At 46.8% G+C, this 20,631-nt stretch overlaps 1 protein-coding gene across 1 annotated transcript in view; it reads right to left on the bottom strand.

Moving 5' to 3' along the window:
• The window catches only part of IHH (Indian hedgehog signaling molecule), a 208,902-nt gene that overhangs the window by 60,890 nt on the left and 127,381 nt on the right, over positions 1-20,631 (bottom strand). The window contains exon 2 of the mRNA XM_078679204.1: positions 13,876-14,137. Within this exon, the coding sequence (XP_078535330.1) occupies positions 13,876-14,137 (262 nt within the window). The remainder of the gene's footprint in view (positions 1-13,875; positions 14,138-20,631) is intronic.

The following is a 20,631-nucleotide window of genomic DNA, read 5'->3' as shown; positions in this document are numbered from 1 at the left end:
GGAGCTACTCGAGTCGAGTACATAGAGGGGATCATCGATCACATCTAGCAGCGCTGCTTCTGTGCTGCAGCCTTGATTGAAGCAAGATTGAAATGCATCAAGAAGGTTATTGCCCTTGATGTGTTGGGAGAGTTGTTCTGCAACATATCTTTCAGTGATTCTAGCAAGGAAAGGGTTGCTGGTGATAACGCAGAAGTTATTAAAGTCGTTGACATCATCGGATGGTTTCTTTAGTAGTGACCTACTTTGAGGACATCTAGAAAGAAACCTTGGCTGAGAGATAGGTTAATCAGATAAGACCAAACAGGAGCATTTGGGTGGAAAGGTTTATGGAGAGGCCGCTTGGGATAAGGTCCAGAGAAGGGTTCAAGGGTTTTGTTTAAAAAAAATTCTTGAGGAGGGTGTCAGAGGTGGTGACGGCAAAGCTGTGCCCGGAGCCATTGGATTTGCATCCCTCTTGTGGGATTGGATGTGACGTATGTACAAGGAATGAGTTAACTTTTGTGCCGAAGAATTGAAGAAATTCTTCTGCTTTCTTTGGTGGGTCTACAAATTTGATATTAGATGAGGAGTGGGTATTAGTGGTTGTTCTGATTAAGTCAAAAGGTTTCTTTGGTCTGTTCTTGGCCGAGTCAAGGAGGGTTCTGAAGTCATTCGATTTTTGGCTGAAAATGTGTTTGTGGTAATGTGCTCTAGCGTATCAGAGATTAGAAAGATTATTAGTAGTAGGTGATTGTCTCAATTTTTTCTCCAGGTACTTTAGATGTTTTCTTTCATCATAGAGGGACTTATTATACCATGGGGCAGAGGGTACAAGCCTTTTCCTTTTGCTTTGAAGTGGAGCTAACTTCTGCCCAAGTGCCTCACATCCTTCCTGGTAGAGCCCCACCTTATTTCTGTTCTTCTGCCTTTAGAAGTGCAGAAGTTCTGTTCCTGTGTTTCCGCCTTTTCTGTACAACCTACCTGTATGTATTGGAAGGAAGTTCCCTGCAAAACCTCACCACTGGCGTAACGAAAAGTGAGGGGGTCTCCCAGCACGGTACTTAGGGGGGCCCCTCTGGGCTCAATCAGGAGCTCTCTCGGCCACAGTTCAGGGCCGAGGGGGCCCCTTGGAGCTAGGGGCCCCCCTGCACCGCGTGGGCTGCAGGGGCCTGTGTTACACCCCTGAACCTTGCCAATTCTCACCTTTCACGCCCTCTGGGAGTCCTACATCCAGTTTCTAATGTCCCTGGAAGGAGCCTATGTGCTCAGAGCCATCACTAGAGGCGGTTCACTGTCCCAAGTATGGATGCCACAGTCTGGCACTGCACGGACACCACCTGCATACCATGCACAAGTCACACAAAGAGATCCTGGCAAGGAGGAGTTGGGGCTGGCTGCAGTGACGGGTGTACCACCACCATCACCAGTTAGTGCCTCTTCCAAGGGACCTAGAAGATTACAGCCCTTTGAGTATACCGCCAACTTCGCCGGTTAGTACCGCTGGGACCGAGAGGATTACAGCCCTTTGGGGGTACCACCGCCTTCCCCGGTTAGTACCACTGGGACTGAGAAGATTACAGCCCTTTGGGGGTACCACCGCCTTCCCCGGTTAGTACCGCTGGGACTGAGAAGATTACAGCCCTTTGGGGGTACCACCGCATTCACCAGTTAGTACCGCTGGGACCGAGAGGATTACAGCCCTTTGGGGGTACCACCGCCTTCCCCGGTTAGTACCACTGGGACTGAGAAGATTACAGCCCTTTGGGGGTACCACCGCCTTCCCCGGTTAGTACCGCTGGGACTGAGAAGATTACAGCCCTTTGGGGGTACCACCGCATTCACCAGTTAGTACCGCTGGGACCGAGAGGATTACAGCCCTTTGGGGGTACCACCGCCTTCCCCGGTTAGTACCGCTGGGACCGAGAGGGTTACAGCCCTTTGGGGGTACCACCGCCTTCCCCGGTTAGTAGCGCTGGGACCGAGAGGATTACAGCCCTTTGGGGGTACCACCACCATCACCAGTTAGTGCCTCTTCCATGGGACCTAGAAGATTACAGCCCTTTGAGTGTACCGCCAACTTCGCCGGTTAGTACCGCTGGGACCGAGAGGATTACAGCCCTTTGGGGGTACCACCACCGCCTTCACAGGCTAGAACCTCTTCCCCGGGACTCAGAAGATTAGAGCCCTTTGGGGGTACCACCGCCTTCCCCGGTTAGTACCGCTGGGACTGAGAAGATTACAGCCCTTTGGGGGTACCACCGCATTCACCAGTTAGTACCGCTGGGACCGAGAGGATTACAGCCCTTTGGGGGTACCACCGCCTTCCCCGGTTAGTACCGCTGGGACCGAGAGGGTTACAGCCCTTTGGGGGTACCACCGCCTTCCCCGGTTAGTAGCGCTGGGACCGAGAGGATTACAGCCCTTTGGGGGTACCACCACCATCACCAGTTAGTGCCTCTTCCATGGGACCTAGAAGATTACAGCCCTTTGAGTGTACCGCCAACTTCGCAGGTTAGTACCGCTGGGACCGAGAGGATTACAGCCCTTTGGGGGTACCACCGCCGCCTTCACAGGCTAGAACCTCTTCCCCGGGACTCAGAAGATTAGAGCCCTTTGGGGGTACCACCGCCTTCCCCGGTTAGTACCGCTGGGACCCAGAGGATTACAGCCCTTTGAGTGTACCGCCAACTTCGCAGGTTAGTACCGCTGGGACCGAGAGGATTACAGCCCTTTGGGGGTACCACCACCGCCTTCACAGGCTAGAACCTCTTCCCCGGGACTCAGAAGATTAGAGCCCTTTGGGGGTACCACCGCCTTCCCCGGTTAGTACCGCTGGGACCCAGAGGATTACAGCCCTTTGGGGTACTGCCGCCTTCACAGGCTAGAACCTCTTCCCGGGACTCAGAAGATTAGAGCCCTCGAGTTTCACCCCTTCCTCCACAGACAAGTTCTAACCACAGCTGTGCACCCCACTCACTTATTACACCCCTAACTTTGCAAGGACCCTACCTCAGGTGGTAGGGTGGGTCTGGTCTGCCAGAAGGCCTGGTCAGGCCACCTCGCGACCCCAAGACGTGTCCTTCCTCAGAGACCCTCACACTCTTCTCAAGACTTTGAGGTGCCCAGGGCCGGCTCTAGGCTCACGGAGGCCCTGAGCAGGGAGTGTAGGTAGGAGGCCCGAGGCCGCCAAATCCCTGCCAGGGGCCGCCACGCAAATATGTATCTAAGATATATATTGGCGTGGCGGCCCCAGGGGTTTGGCGGCCCTGTGCAGGTGCACAGCTTGCACATGCCTTAGGCCGGCCCTGAGGTGCCGCCCTCACCTCCCCCTTCTCCTTCTCAGCTCCACCTCACAATTAAAAGCAAAAGTCCATTATTTCAGAAAGAGGAAACACACAACTTGTAATTGCCACACAATAGAGGGTCTCTCTCAGCTTTGGACTCTCGCCTCAGACCTCAAAATAAACTACAAAACAAGTGCGTCAGATCTGTCATGAGAGGGGCGTGTGCTGACGCCCCTCCCATCCCCTCCTTTCATCCGCGGGGTGGCAGGGGCAGCGGGCGGGTGCCCCACTCAGGGCATTTCAACACTTCAAGGGCATTCAAAGGGAGTCCTTTCGGGGCCGTTAGCGCGCGGAGTGTGTTCATTTCCTTGACATGCCGGCGAGCGCACAGTCACGAAGGGAAACGCCGAGATTCATCAGTCTGTTTCCGGGGGTTGCGGGGCGCACGCGGGCGACGCCCCTCCTGCTAAAAGGAAATCACTGACGTCTGACGGTCTGTGTATGAAATATACACTCATTCGGGGACAGAACCCGCAATCTCACGTACACGACATGGTTAATGTGTGTGAAGCTCCGGAGGCAACACAGGGCGTGGTGGTGGGGCTCCCTACACTCACCCTGATCCCACAAAACTGCAGCAACGCAAGGCACAGCGCCCTGAGGCTGTCTGGGCGCTACCTGAGCACAACCATTGCTGCCACAGAGGTGTGCACACTCCCTCCCTCACTCCAACTCCTTGTGGCAGTCATGGCCACGCCCTCTGTGGTGGGCGTGGGAGGGAGGGCGTGGCTCTGCCCTCTCCCACTGGTCCTCTGTTCCCTCTCTCTGTCTGTCACATCTAACATCTAAGGAGTAGCAAGGAAAATACAATGAGCCCTCTTTGAGCTCGATGACATTAAAAATGGATCTAAGTGAGGGATTTCTCATTTTGCTTTGAAAGCTAGTGAATACTGTTCACTCATGGGAAATTTGTAAAAATATTGTATTTTACATCATGATTTTAAAGGAATTTGATCAAAAACTGCATTTACCTGTATTTATTTCCTTCTTTCTTTTGTTTTATTCTTTTTTCATCGTGTTCTCCTTCCTTTCTATCTTTTGTGCTTTTATTCTTCCTTTACTTCTTTGCTTTCTCCTATCGTTCCTCTTTTCATATTTCTTTCCGTCTGTCCATCCTTCTTTCGTTCATTTCTCATTGTTTCTATCTTTCTGTCCTTCTGATATTCCTATTTCATTTTCGCTCCATACTTTTTCCTATTCATTCATTCTTTTCTTGTTTCTCCCTTCCTTTCTTCTTCTCATCATCGTATCCTTCCTTCTCTCCTTTAATCTGTCATTCCTTTTGTAGTCCTTCAATTTGTTAATTCTTTTTCTTCTTTCCTTACTTTGTCCTTACGTCTGTCTCCCTTTCCATTATTTCATTCTATTTTCCAGCTCTCCTCATTTCTTTCCCTCCATCAATTTTTCGTTTTATTTACGCCTACTATCTTTCTTCCTTCTTTTTTATTAATATAGTTATTTATTATTTTCATTAATCTTTTCAGTCTTTTTCCATCCTGCTTCTTTTTTGTTTTCTATATTTCTCTCCGTATTTGCATTCTTTTTTCCTTTCTTCCTTCACACTCTCTGACTCCATTTGCTCTCATTTATATTTTCTTTAGCATTTAAACTATTTCTCTTTCTGTCTGCCTCCATTTTTGGCTACTTTGGCACCTCGTGGTTCCCATCACCCAGCTGTGCAGGTCAAAGGTAGAAAGGAATTCAAAAATATGGGGGGAGCAAGAGGGGTATGCTAGGTCCACCCTCCTAGTTCAGTCATAAAACACAAAAATCTGAATTCTCAGATAAAGGACCTAGCTATGAAAACAAAGAGGTAAAACATGCTCAATGTCAGAAAAAATTATAAAGAAGGAAAAATGTCCTTTGTTGAGTCCCCTCACTCACCAGGGTTTCCCCACGGTGACATGCTTCATCATAGGGGCCATCCCAACCCGCTGCGGGTTGAGGCGTGCTACGACTTGCGGCACTACGTAGGAGCACTGTTTTTGTGAGTGACAATGTGTAGTGCGGTGATGTGGGTGGAGTGGTGAATTTAAAAATACCTAACTAGTGGGCGAATTAAAATTTATTCAGGCTCCTTGATGATATGTTAAAAACGGGTTGGTCCCTCGGGTTCCTGTCTATAATGGGTCAGGGATCCCTAGTAGACGTCAACTAGTTTCGAGCATCCCCAGTGCTCTTCTTCAGGACAAACAGGGTCCAGCCCTGCGTGTACCACTCCTAAATAGTAACATAAAGTGAGAAAAATTGGAAATGCTGCAAAGAATATAAGCAGGCAAGATTAATACATACGATGCACTGATCACGTAGTATTAGTTAAATGGCACTAAAGTGCGTCATGGTCTGTGGGGGCTTGGAGACGTTCTATCCCGAATGTTGGAGTCAATATCCAATATATATGTGGTCGTGAGGGTGATCAGGTTAGCATACCGGAGAGCCTTAACGTCCAACCACCCTTGACCTTCTGTTAGTCTGTGGCGTCCAGCTGGACTCGCACTGGCCTCTGGGTCATCCACGTGGAATGGGCGGAGCGTTCAGCTACTGCAGAGTCGGAGGGGAGGGGGGTTTGTGGGGGCACCTGTACTGCTCATTTAGAAGGCAAGGCTGGAGGACTGCGATGCCCATGGCAGTCAAAGGGGCTGTGCAGCACAATGGGAGTGAGGGCGCTGCGATGTATATGGGGAAGCAGGGGGCTTGAGGGGCAGGGGAAGCAGGGGGCTGTGATGTATATGGGGAAGCAGGAGGCAGTGATGCACAGGGTAAGCTAGAGGGCGGCAATTTATGTGGGAAGCAGGGGGCTGCGATGTATATGGGGAAGCAGGGGGCTGTGATGTATATGGGGAAGCAGGGGGCTGTGATGTATATGGGGAAACAGGGGGCTGTGATGTATATGGGGAAGCAGGGGGCTGTGATGTATGTGGGGAAGCAGAGGGCTGTGAAGCTCAGGGGAAGCAGGAGGATGTGATGTATATGGGGAAGCAGGCAGCTGTGATGTATATGGGAAAGCAGGGGGTTTGAGGCACAGGGGAAGCAGGGGGCTGTGACGCACAGGGAAGCAGGGGAAATGATGCACGGGGAAGCAGGGGGCTGTGATGTATAAGGGGAAGCAGGGGACTTGAGGCACATGGGAGGCCGCTGGGCTGTGATGTATATATGGAGGCAGGGGCCTTGAGGCACATGGGAAGCAGGGGGCTGTGACGCACCTGGAAAGGCAGCTGGGCTGTGACGTATATGGAGTGGCAGGGAGCTTGAGGCCCATGCCTCACAGAGGGTACTGTGAGGCCCATGGGAGGCAGGAGATACTATGAGGCAAGTAGTACTGTGGCGGTATCCAGTCTTGTCCCAGGTGAGGGAGGGTCTGGCGGAATCCAGTCTTGTCCCAGGTGAGGGAGGGTCTGGCGGTATCCAGTCTTGTCCCAGGTGAGGGAGGGTCTGGCGGTATCCAGTCTTGTCGCAGGTGAGAGAGGGTCTGGCGGAATCCAGTCTTGTCAAAGGTGAGAGTGTGTCTGGGGTATCCAGTCTTGTCCCAGGTGAGGGAGTGTCTGGAGGTATCCAGTCTTGTCTCAGGCCAGGGAGTGTCTGGTGGAATCCAGTCTTGTCACAGATGAGGGAGTGTCTGGCCGTATCCAGTCTTGTCCCAGGTGAGAGCGTGTCTGGCGGTATTCAGTCTTGTCCCAGGTGAGGGAGGGTCTGGTGGTATCCAGTCTTGTCCCAGGTGAGGGAGTGTCTGGTGGAACCCAGTCTTGTCCCAGATGAGGGAGTGTCTGGCCGTATCCAGTCTTGTCCCAGGTGAGGGCAGGTCTGGTGGTATTCAGTCTTCTTCCAGGAAGGGATGGTCAGGTGGTATCCAGTCTTGTCCCAGGTGAGGGAGGGCCTGGTGGTATTCAGTCTTCTCCCAGGTGAGGGATGGTCAGGTGGTGTCCAGTATTGTCCCGGGTGAGAGAGGGTCTGGTGGTATTCAGTCTTGTACCAGGTGAGGGGGGGTCTGGTGGTATTCTATCTTGTCCCAGGTGAGGGAGGGTCTAGTGGTATTCAGTCTTGTCCCATGTGAGGGCAGGTCTGGGGGTATCCAGTCTTGTCCCAGGTGAGGGTGGGCCAGGTGGTATCCAGTCTTGTCCCAGGTGAGGGCAGGTCTGGGGGTATCCAGTCTTGTCCCAGGTGAGGGAGGGTCTGGTGGTATCCAGTCTTGTCTGGCGGTATCCAGTCTTGTCCCAGGTGAGGGAGAGTCTGGTGGTATCCAGTCTTGTCCCAGGTGAGGGAGTGTCTGGTGGAAACCAGTCTTGTCCCAGGTGAGGGAGTGTCTGGCGGTATCCAGTCTTGTCCCAGGTGAGGGAGGGTCTGGCGGTATCCAGTCTTGTCCCAGGTGAGGGAGGGTCTGGTGGTATCCAGTCTTGTTCCAGGTGAGGGAGGGTCTGGTGGTATCCAGTCTTGTCCCAGGTGAGGGAGGGTCTGGCGGTATCTAGTCTTGTTCCAGGTCAGGGAGGGTCTGGCGGTATCCATTCTTGTCCCAGGTGAGGGTGGGTCTGGTAGTATCCAGTCTTGTCGCAGGTGAGGGAGGGTCTGGTGGTATCCAGTCTTGTCCCAGGTGAGGGAGGGCCGGTGGTATTCAGTCTTCTCCCAGGTGAGGGATGGTCAGGTGGTTTCCAGTCTTTTCCCAGGTGAGTGAGGGCCTGGTGGTATTCAGTCTTCTCCCAGGAAGGGATGGTCAGGTGGTATCCCATCTTGTCCCAGGTGAGGGAGGGCCTGGTGGTATTCAATCTTCTCCCAGGTGAGGAAGGGTCTGAAGGTATCCAGTCTTGTCCCAGGTGAGGAAGGGTCTGGAGGTATCAATTCTTGTCCCAGGTGAGGGAGTGTCTGGTGGAATCCAGGCTTGTCCCAGATGAGGGAGTGTCTGGCCTTATCCAGTCTTGCCCCAGGTGAGAGCGTGTCTGGCGGTATTCAGTCTTGTCCCAGGTGAGGGAGGATCTGGCGGAATCCAGTCTTGTCCCAGGTGAGGGAGTGTCTGGTGGAATCCAGTCTTGTCCCAGGTGAGGGAGTGTCTGGTGGAATCCAGTCTTGTCCCAGATGAGGGAGTGTCTGGCCTTATCCAGTCTTGCCCCAGGTGAGAGCGTGTCTGGCGGTATTCAGTCGTGTCCCAGGTGAGGGAGGGTCTGGCGGAATCCAGTCTTGTCCCAGGTGAGGGAGGGTCTGGTGGTATCAAGTCTTGTCCCAGGTGAGGGAGGGTCTGGCAGTATCCAGTCTTATCCCAGGTGAGAGAGGGTCTGGCGGTATCCAGTCTTGTCCCAGGTGAGGGAGGGTCTGGTGGTATCCAGTCTTGTGCCAGGTGAGAGAGGGTCTGGCGGTATCCAGTCTTGTTTCAGGTGAGGGAGGTCTGGCGGTATCCAGTCTTGTCCCAGGTGAGGGAGGGTCTGGCGGTATCCAGTCTTGTACCAGGTGAAGGAGGATCTGGCGGTATCCAGTCATGTTCCTGGTGAGGGAGAGTCAGGTGGTATCAAGTCTTGTCCCAGGTGAGGGAGGGTCTGGCGGTATCCAGTCTTGTTCCAGGTGAGGGAGAGTCTGGTGGTATCAAGTCTTGTCCCAGGTGAGGGAGGGTCTGGCGGTATCCAGTCTTGTTCCAGGTGAGGGAGGGTCCGACGGTATCCAGTCTTGTCCCAGGTGAGAGAGGGTCTGGCGGTATCCAGTCTTGTCCCTGGTGAGGGAGGGTCTGATGGTATCCAGTCTTGTCCCAGGTGAGAGAGGGTCTGGCGGTATCCAGTCTTGTCCCAGGGGAGAGAGGGTCTGGAGGTATCCAGTCTTGTCCCAGGTGAGGGAGGGTCTGGCGGTATCCAGTCTTGTCCCTGGTGAGGGAGGGTCTGATGGTATCCAGCCTTGTCCCAGGTGAGAGAGGGTCTGGCGGTATCCAGTCTTGTCCCAGGGGAGAGAGGGTCTGGCGGTATCCAGTCTTGTCCCAGGTGAGAGAGGGTCTGGCGGTATCCAGTCTTGTCCCAGGGGAGAGAGGGTCTGGAGGTATCCAGTCTTGTCTCAGGCCAGGGAGGGTCTGGCGGTATCCAGTCTTGTCTCAGGTGAGAGAGGGTCTGGCGGTATCCAGTCTTGTCTCAGGTGAGGGAGGGTCTGGCGGTATCCAGTCTTGTCCCAGGGGAGAGAGGGTCTGGCGGTATCCAGTCTTGTCCCAGGTGAGAGAGGGTCTGGAGGTATCCAGTCTTGTCGGTAACAAGACAAAATATTGAATTCAAAATATAGAATAGGCATAATATCGAAGTCAAAATATCGAATGGACAAAATATCGAATGGACAGAATATAGTGGTGAAAAATATCGAATTGAAGGTAAGTAATATAATATTGATTTTTTAAAATATAGAAAGTCAAAATATCAAAGTATATAATATAGTTAATAAAATATATCGAATTTTTAACAATATCGAATTTTTTAAAGTGTTTTGTATGTTAGTATATTTGTGAAAAGTGTATTTTTTTGCAATTTATTTTAAGTAATGAATATTATGTTATTTAATTTTTGCGTAATTTAATTCAGTAGCGGGTTGTGGGTTTATAGGCGAATAGGGTGGGCAGTAATTTAATTATATTAAATTAAATATTAATTTTTAGAAATTACTAATTATTTTTAATTACATTTTGCATTTCAGTTCTGTAGCGGGTTGTGGGTTTATAGGGGAATAGGGCGGGAAGTAATTTAATTGTAATTATTTAAATATGTTAATTTATTTATAGGTATTCATTTTGAATTAATTGTTAATGAATTTTTAATGGGTAATTAATTCATTTTAAACTGGTAATTAGTTTTTATTAATTGATTAATTTATAATTATGTTAATTTTATTAATTTATATTCTGTAATGGGTTGTGGGTTTATAGGGAAATAGGGTGGGAAGTAATTTAATTGTAATCAATTAAATATGTTAATTTATTTATTGGTATTCATTTTGAATTAATTGTTAATGAATTTTTAATTGGTAATTAATTATTTTTAATTGGTAATTCATTTTTATTAATTGATTGATAATTACATTAATTTTATTAATTTATTTTCCGTAGCGGGTTGTGGGTTTATAGGGGAATAGGGTGGGAAGTAATTTAATTGTAATTAAGTAAATCATTTTTATTTATTTATTGGTATTAATTTTTAATTTATTGTTAATTAATTGTTAATTGGTAATTAATTTGTATTAATAGGTAATTAATTTTAATAACTTATATTTATTTGTATTCTTAATTGATTATTTATTACATTATATTAAATTGGTAATTACTTTTAATTAATGTTTTATTGGTATTGATATTTAATTTATTTTTATTAATATATTAAATCTTTACTTTCCCTACTGTTGCACTCTCTGGAGTGGGAATAGTAATTTTTACCCCTACGCTATCCAACGTTTTCCCTACTGTTGCACTCTCTGGAGTGGGAATAGTAATTTTTACCCCTACGCTATCCAACGCTTTCCCTACTGTTGCACTCTCTGGAGTGGGAATAGTAATTTTTACCCCTACGCTATCCAACGCTTTCCGTACTGTTGCACTCTCTGGAGTGGGAATAGTAATTTTTACCCCTACGCTATTCAACGCTTTCCCTACTGTTGCACTCTCTGGAGTGGGAATAGTCATTTTTACCCTCCCGCTATCCAACGCTTTCCCTACTGTTGCACTCACTGGAGTGGGAATAGTTATTTTTACCCTCCCACTATTGAACGCTCTCCCTACTGTTGTACTCACTGGAGTGGGAATAGTAATTTTTACCCCTACGCTATCCAACGCTTTCCCTACTGTTGCACTCATTGAAGTGGGAATACTAATTTTTACCCCTACGCTATCCAACGCTTTCCCTACTGTTGCACTCACTGGAGTGGTAATAGTAAATTTTATCCTACCGCTATCCTTCAGTAAAAATATTCTATATTTTTTATTAATATAGCGTTAAATATATTTGTATTGAAAAAAAATTATGTTTATTTTTTTTACTTAAATTAATTATTTAATAATTTTAAGGTTAGTTAAGTATTTTTAAGTATGTTTAAGTTAATTATGTTTAATATTTCATTAATTGTAAATTCATTTTTAAGACATTTAAAAAAATGCGATATTTTGACTATAGTTTTTTTAGCGATATTTTTGATTCAATATTTTTGTACTTACCTGTTTGTAGATAGGACTTCGATATTTTTGCATTCTGTATGTTTTCTTCAATATTTTGTCCATTCTATATTTGTGTACTCGATATTATGTCAGTGATCCGTCTTGTCCCAGGTGAGGGAGGGTTTGGTGGTATCCAGTCTTGTCCCAGGTGAGGGAGGGTCCAGTCATGTCCCAGGTGAAGGAGAGTCTGGCGGTATCCAGTCTTGTCCTAGGTGAGGGAGGGTCTGGTGGTATCCAGTCTTGTCCCAGGTGAGGGAGTTTCTGGTGGAAACCAGTCTTGTCCCAGGTGAGGGAGGGTCTGGCGGTATCCAGTCTTGTCCCAGGTGAGGGAGGGTCTGGTGGTATCCAGTCTTGTCCCAGGTGAGAGAGGGTCTGGTGGTATCCAGTCTTGTCCCAGGTGAGGGAGGATCTGGCGGTATCCAGTCGTGTCCCAGGTGAGGGAGTGCCTGGTGGTATCCATTCTTGTCCCAGGTGAGAGAGGGTCTGGCGGTATCCAGTGTTCTTCCTTGTAAGGGAAGGCCTGGTGGTATCCAGCCCTATCACCAATCAGAGTCCTGCTGGTTCAGTGTTGCGTCCGCTGAGAGCACACCACGTCTGTGTAAAAAGTCTTGAAACAAACTCAACGAAATTCATTGATACATAGTTGTTAGGTCGAATCTGTGTATGATTTTGAGTTCAACTCAAAGGTCCATCGCGTTACTGACGTGAAATGTACACAGAAGGGTCACAATCATCGAGGAATGCTCTGAGAGTCAGATGGGATTCTGTTCTACCTGTAACTTGTAGTTTGTTTCCGGTAGTTTTACACTGGTGTGCCTGCTGCTCACGAGATGCTATGTGACGTGCAAAAGGCATTGGGAAGACCGATTGTACTAACGGACTAAGCTCACAACGAGGCGTGGCATTCACCAATGAAGGTGTTTGAAATTAATTTATGTCGTGGACTGTTTTTGGAAATGTTCTTCGCTTTTACCATGAGTCCATTCGAGAAACAATTGTGCACAACTGCTTCGTTGTGTCAATTCAAGGGCCTGGAAAATGACCAGATCACTTGTCGCACGAGAACGTTCTGACGTAGGATCCTTAGGACTGGCTCTGGTGTAGAGAAAGATCTACCCCTAAACGGGAATTCCTCATCCTTTCACCGCCTGCAGTGAACGACTGCCATGCAGGTTCGAACACCCGTGTGAGGAAGGGACTTCCTGCCATTGGTCAGGACCACGCGCAGGGCTTTGAGCGACAAGTGGATGGAGCAATCCACACCTCTTCTTCCTCACAGAAGAGTCCTGCGGTTCTCTGGTTGGCCATTGGCCCCATCTTCACCCTCTCGGTTTGCACAACACGAGAGTATTGAGTTCTAGTGGTGCAACTGAATCAAGGCCACTGACTAATATGGAGTATAGACTAGTCTAAAATCCAGGGCCGGCTTGGGGGCAGTGCGACCGGTGCGGCTGCACTGGATGCTGACCTGGAAGGGGGCACCGAACTAAGGAGGGGGTGGGGGGGCTCTCTGTTTAGCACAAACTAAAAGCACCTGCTGCAGTGTTCCCTGTGTGTCCAGTTTTCAGGCAACATTAAAAATGTCAAGATAACTCTTGTAATTAATGTTCCTGCTAGAGAGAGAGATCAGAGTTTTGTCTAGTGGCAGTTTTGACTCACCGTTAAGTAGCACAAAGGGTTAATGTGCCTGCTGCAAAGAACAGATCTATATTCTATGGGGATATGGAGAGGTATGGGGCACTTTTGCTGGATGGTAGTGAGGGACCACAAGGAGGAGTTCGGGGGGGGGGGAACTGGAGGGGGGGCAGGTGTCAAAAAAGATTGTTGCACAGAGCGCCACCAGCGCTCAAGATGGCCCTGTCAGCAACATCCAGAATGCCAGTGAGCTCGGCCACGGCCCCCAGAACGAGTGGTAACAACAGGTAGTATTGCCCGCATTGTAACGGCATGCGTGATTCTATCATACAACCGCATCAGATGGACTTCAATCTCTAAACTTCCCTTCTAAGATATATGGATAGCGAGATCTGTTTTTATATAAACAGAATGTGAATAGTGGCAGCTTCTTATCTGACACCAAGAGGCCTTTTACTGACATTATATAATGTGTTTGTGAAGTCTGCTCCAAGTGGTCTGTGTCCCCCCTCATGGTGTTAAAAGCCTAGTGGGTATAGGAAATGCCTTAGAAGGGATGAAGATGATACTCGTTAGTATGGAAACCTCCAGCTCAGAATAGTGACTATGGGATGGAACCTGAAGAAGGATTATCAATGGAATGGTGTTTTTGGACCCAAACTCCATCAGTTGAAACAAAATCTTCAAGAAGGATACAGATGGACAAGACAACCCTACCCGCACATTTCAAGTAACTGTTCTCAGTTGCTATTAAGCGCTTACCGGACTTCACCGAACAGTGGATGTGTGCCTTGGACTCGTAGTAGACCCAGTCGAATCCGGCTTCTGCCGCTAGCCGGGCCAGCATGCCGTACTTGTTACGGTCCCGGTCTGAGGTGGTAATGTCCACCGCTCGTCCTTCATAGTGCAGCGACTCATCAGAGTGGTGACCATCTTCATCCCAGCCCTCGGTGACCCGCAGTTTGACCCCGGGCCACTGGTTCATGACAGAGATGGCCAGGGAGTTGAGCCGGTCTTTGCAGCGCTGGCGGGGACAAGATGAGAAACGCTTTTAGGGTCATGCAGTTACACCCCCCACTACCTCCCTGAGAGTTTAATTCAATTCAATTCATGGCATTTATAGAGCGCACAGCTACTTCCGAGGAGGTGTCCGGGCACACGCTTAGACCAGACTCATAGTTTGCTGCTTTGCCCTCATTATACAACAACTTACAAGAGTGCAATACACCAATTATACACACACACTTCCAAGGGTGCAGTGCACCAATTATACAAAACAGTTCCAAGGGTGCAGTGCACCAATTATACACAAACAGTTCCAAGGCTGCAGTGAACCAGTTATATAAGCACGCTTCTAGGGGTGCAGTGCACCAAGTATATAAACATGCTTCTAAGGGTGCAGTGCAACAAATATATCAACATGCTTCCAAGGGTGCAGTGCATTAATTATAAACACGCATCTAAGGGTGCAGTGCACCAATTATATAAACAAGCTTCCAAGGGTGCATTGCAACAATTATATAAACACACTTCCGTGGGTGCAGTGCACCAATTATATATTCACGCTACCAAAGGTGCATTGCAACAATTATATAAACACGCTTCTAAGGGTGCATTGCAACAATTATATAAACACGCTTCCAAGGGTGCAGTGTAACAATTATATCAACACGCTTCTATGGGTGCAGTGCCACAATTATATAAACATGTTTCTAAGGGTGCAGTGCACCAATTATATAAACATGCTTCTAAGGGTGCAGTGCAACAAATATATTAAAACGCTTCCGAGGGCGCAGTGCACCAATTATGTAAACACGCTTCCAAGGGTGCAGTGCACCAATTATATAAAAATGCTTCCAAGGGTCAGTGCACCAATTATATGAACGCATCTAAGGGTGCAGTGCACCAATTATATAAACACGCTTCCAAGTGTGCAGTGCACCAATTATATAAACACGCTTCCAAAGGTGCAGTGCACCAATTATATAAACACGCTTCCAAGGGTGCAGTGCAACAATTATATAAACACGCTTCCAAGGGTGCAGTGCACCAATTATATAAACACGCTTCCAAGGGTGCAGTGCACCAATTATATAAACACGCTTCCAAGGGTGCAGTGCAACAATTATATAAACACGCTTCCAAGGGTGCAGTGCACCAATTATATAAACACGCTTCCAAGGGTGCATTGCAACAATTTAATAAACACACTTCCAAGGGTGCATTGCAACAATTATATAAACACACTTCAGAGGGTGCAGTGCACCAATTATATAAACACGCTTCCAAGGATGCATTGCAACAATTATATAAACACACTTCTAAGAGTGCATTGCAACAATTATATAAACACGCTTCTAAGGGTGCAGTGCACCAGTTATATAAACACGCTACCAAGGGTGCATTGCAACAATTATATAAACACGCTTCCAAGGGTGCAATGCACCAATTATATAAACACGCTTCCAAGGGTGCAGTGCACCAATTATATAAACACGCTTCCAAGGGTGCAGTGCACCAATTATATAAACACGTTTCCAAGGGTGCAGTGCATCAATTATATAAACACGCTTCCAAGGGTGCAGTGCAACAATTATATAAACACGCTTCCAAGGGTGCAGTGCACCAATTATAAAAACACGCTTCTAAGGGTGCGGTGCACCAATTATATAAATACGCTTCCAAGGGTGCAGTGCATCAGTGATATAAACACGCTTCTAAGGGTGCAGTGCGTCAATTATATAAACACGCATCCAAGGGAGCAGTGCACCAATTATATAAACACGCTTCTAAGGGTGCATTGCACCAATTATCTAAACACGCTTCTCAGGGTGCATTGCAACAATTATATAAACACGCTTCTAAGGGTGCTGTGCAACAATTTTATAAACACGCTTCTAAGGGTGCAGTGCACCAATCATATAAGCCAATTATATAAACACGCTTCTAAGGGTGCATTGCAACAATTATATAAAAATGCTTCAAGGATGCATTGCAATAATTATATAAACACACTTCCAAGCGTGCATTGCAACAATTATATAAACACATTTCTGAGGGTGCAGTGCACCAATTATATAAACACGCTTCAAAGGGTGCATTGCAACAATTATATAAACACGCTTCTAAGGCTGCTTTGCAACAATTATAAAAATACACTTCCAAGGGTGCAGTGCAACAATTACATAAACACGCTTCTAAGGGTGCAGTGCAACAATTATATAAACACGCTTCTAAGGATGCAGAGCACAAATTATATAAACACGCTTCTAAGAGTGCAGTGCAACAATTATATAAACACGCTTCTAAGGGTGCAGCGCACCAATTATACAAATCAATTATATTAACACGCTTCTAAGGGTGCATTGCAACAATTATATAAACACGCTTTTAAGGGTGCAGTGCAACAATTATATAAACACGCTTCTCAGGGTGCAGTGCAACTATTATATAAACACGCTTCTAAGGGTGCAGTGCAACTATTATATAAACCAATTATATAAACACGCTTCTAAGGGTGCATTGCAACAATTATATAAACACGCTTCCAAGGGTGCATTGCAACAATTATATAAACACGCTTCTCAGGGTGCAGTGCAACTATTATATAAACATGCTTCTAAGGGTGCAATGCAACAATTATATAAACACGCTTCTAAGGGTGCAGTGCACCAATTATATAAACACGCTTCCAAGAGTGCATTGCAACAATAATATAAACACACTTCTAAGGGTGCATTGCAACAAATTTATAAACACGCTTCTAAGGCTGCAGTGCAACAATTATATAAACCAATTATATGAACACGCTTCTAAGAGTGCATTGCAAAAATGTATATAAACACGCTTCTAAGGGTGCAGTGCATCAATTATATAAACACGCTACCAAGGGTGCATTGCAACAATTATATTAACACACTTCTAAGGGTGCATTGCAACAATTATATAAACACGCTTCCAAGGGTGCAGTGTAACAATTATATAAACACGCTTCTATGGGTGCCGTGCCACAATTATATAAACATGCTTCTAAGGGTGCAGTGCACCAATTATATAAAAACGCTTCTAAGGGTGCAGTGCAACAATTATATAAACACGCTTCCAAGGGTGCAGTGCACCAATTATATAAACACGCTTCCAAGGGTGCAGTGCACCAATTATATAAACACGTTTCCAAGGGTGCAGGGCATCAATTATATAAACACGCTTATATGGGTGCAGTGCAACAATTCTATAAACACGCTTCCAAGGGTGCAGTGCACCAATTATATAAACACGCTTCTAAGGGTTCGGTGCACCAATTATATAAACACGCTTCTAAGAGTGCAGTGCAACAATTATATAAACACGCGTCTAAGGGTGCAGTGCACCAATTATACAAACCTATTATATTAACACGCTTCTAAGTGTGCAGTTCAACAATTATATAAACACGCTTCTCAGGGTGCAGTGCAACTATTATATGAACATGCTTCTAAGGGTGCAATGCAACAATTATATAAACTCGCTTCTAAGGGTGCAGTGCACCAATTATATAAACCAATTATATAAATACGGTTCTAAGAGTGCATTGCAACAATTATATAAACACGCTTCCAAGGGTGCATTGCAACAATTATATAAACACACTTCCAAGGGTGCATTGTAACAATTATATAAACACACTTCCGAGGGTGCAGTGCACCAAATATATAAACACGCTTCCAAGGGTGCATTGCAACAATTATATAAACACGCTTCCAAGGATGCAGTGTAACAATTATATAAACACGCTTCTAAGGGGGAAGTGCAACAATTATATAAACACGCTTCTAAGGGTGCAGTGCAACAAATATATAAACCAATTATATGAACACGCTTCTAAGGGTGCAGTGCACCAATTATATAAACAAGCTTCCAAGAGTGCATTGCAACAATAATATAAACACACTTCTAAGGGTGCATTGCAACAAATGTATAAACACGCTTCTAAGGCTGCAGTGCAACAATTATATAAACCAATTATATGAACACGCTTCTAAGAGTGCATTGCAAAAATTATATAAACACGCTTCTAAGGGTGCAGTGCATCAATTATATAAACACGCTACCAAGGGTGCATTGCAACAATTATATTAACACACTTCTAAGGGTGCATTGCAACAATTATATAAACACGCTTCCAAGGGTGCAGTGTAACAATTATATAAACACGCTTCTTTGGGTGCCGTGCCACAATTATATAAACATGCTTCTAAGGGTGCAGTGCACCAATTATATGAAAACGCTTCTAAGGGTGCAGTGCACCAATTATATAAACACGCTTATATGGGTGCAGTGCAACAATAATATAAACACACTTCTAAGGGTGCATTGCAACAAATGTATAAACACGCTTCTAAGGCTGCAGTGCAACAATTATATAAACCAATTATATGAACACGCTTCTAAGAGTGCATTGCAAAAATTATATAAACACGCTTCTAAGGGTGCAGTGCATCAATTATATAAACACGCTACCAAGGGTGCATTGCAACAATTATATTAACACACTTCTAAGGGTGCATTGCAACAATTATATAAACACGCTTCCAAGGGTGCAGTGTAACAATTATATAAACACGCTTCTTTGGGTGCCGTGCCACAATTATATAAACATGCTTCTAAGGGTGCAGTGCACCAATTATATGAAAACGCTTCTAAGGGTGCAGTGCACCAATTATATAAACACGCTTATATGGGTGCAGTGCAACAATTCTATAAACACGCTTCCAAGGGTGCAGTGCACCAATTATATAAACACGCTTCTAAGGGTTCGGTGCACCAATTATATAAACGCGCTTCTAAGAGTGCAGGGCAACAATTATATAAACACGCTTCTAAGGGTGCAGTGCACCAATTATACAAACCAATTATATTAACACGCTTCTAAGTGTGCAGTGCAACAATTATATAAACACGCTTCTCAGGGTGCAGTGTGTTAGACCTGGCACCTTGGCGTGAGTTTCCCTTCCACTTTTTGCTGTTGTGCCTCCAATGTTTTGATGGTGTCTGCTACTCAGGGCACTACGCCACGGCCAACCCGTGCCGCAGTGCAAGTGCTCCCTACTGTAAAGTGTACATATGATTGATGTCCATGATTGGTTCATTGGATTTACTGTTAGTCCCTAGTAAAGTGCACCAGGAGTGCCAGGGCTTGTGAATGCCAATACTGCTAGTGGGCCTGCAGCGCTGGTTGCGCCACCCACAGAAGCAGCCTTAAAATGTGTCTAGGGTCTGCCATTGCAGAACCTGCGTGCAGTCTGGTACTGTCACCCTGGCTGGGCAAGTGCACACACTTGCCAGCCCCTAAACCTTCCCTTAACTTCATATTAGTCACCCCTATAGTAGGCCTGAGGGCAGGGTGCATTGTAGTGTAAGGTAGAACATGCCCTGATGTGTGTGGCATGTTCTAATAGTGAATTACTACCAAATTCGTTTTTCACTATTGTAAGGCTACCTGTTCCCTTCTAGGCCAGATGGGCTGCTGGAATTATTACACTCTATAATCCCAGCAGGCTCAGGGAACATGGTAGAAATTCGTGTTTAGTATGCCTGAACTCAGAATAATAAAATACTTCTTTTAGTAAAGTTTATTTTAATATCCTGTGTTTGCAAATGCTACTTTTAGAAAGTTAGCATTTGCTTGCCTAACCATTTCAGCCCGCCTCTGCTTGGATGTGGATCTGACTGTCTGGTGTGTGTGAGTGACAGGGCTGGGAGTTGACAGGTAGTGATTAGCAGGAGGACCCCTTAATGGGTGGTGGGAGTTTCCCCTGAATGATGCATCAGGCTGTGCCCCTGCCACCACAATGCTGGCTCCGCCCTCCTGGGGAGCGACTGATGACTCAGCCTGCACCTGGCCCAGGAAGGACCGAAGCTTGTAAACAAAGTGCTCAGGCCACTCCTGCCCTCTCAATGCCGGCTCCGCCCCCCTGGGGAGCGGCTGATGTGCCTGCCCTCACACTGAATGCAGAAGTCATAAGTACCCACAACAAGTACTCAGAGACTGGAGCAGTTATGCAGAGGCCCCCCTGGCTTGCTAGAACAAAAGAAACTGGGTATAAAAGTAGGAGCCCTGCTCCTTGTAAATTAGATCCTGTTTGTGCTACAAGAGAAACTCTGCCCGAAGAGAAGGACCTGGAAGGACTACAAGGAGGAGTGCTGACTCTGGCCTGTGTCTGGTGCCTTGCTGCCAAAGGAGAGGAAGAGAAAAGGACTACAAGAGACTTTTACTTTATTTTTGAACTTTGTGCCAAACTCTGCTAAAAGATCTCCAAGGGCTTGCTGCTGAACTTGCCCCCTGACCAGCGCTCCAGGAACAGTGAGTGCTAACCCCTGACCAACGCATCTGCTGTGTGTGCTGCTTATCGCTGCAGCACTGTCTGAGGAAGACAAGAGCATCAAGCCCCCCTGCACACCGTGACCGTGGGTGAGCAGATCGCCATAGCAACGTGAAGCCCAGCCGCCGCTGGCCTGAACACCGTGACGGCATCTGCA

This window comes from Lissotriton helveticus, chromosome 3_1, assembly GCF_964261635.1.
Source record: "Lissotriton helveticus chromosome 3_1, aLisHel1.1, whole genome shotgun sequence".
Classification (NCBI taxonomy): domain Eukaryota; kingdom Metazoa; phylum Chordata; class Amphibia; order Caudata; family Salamandridae; genus Lissotriton; species Lissotriton helveticus.
Note: the sequence above shows the minus strand (reverse complement) of the source record. Positions and strands in the feature narration are given on the sequence as shown.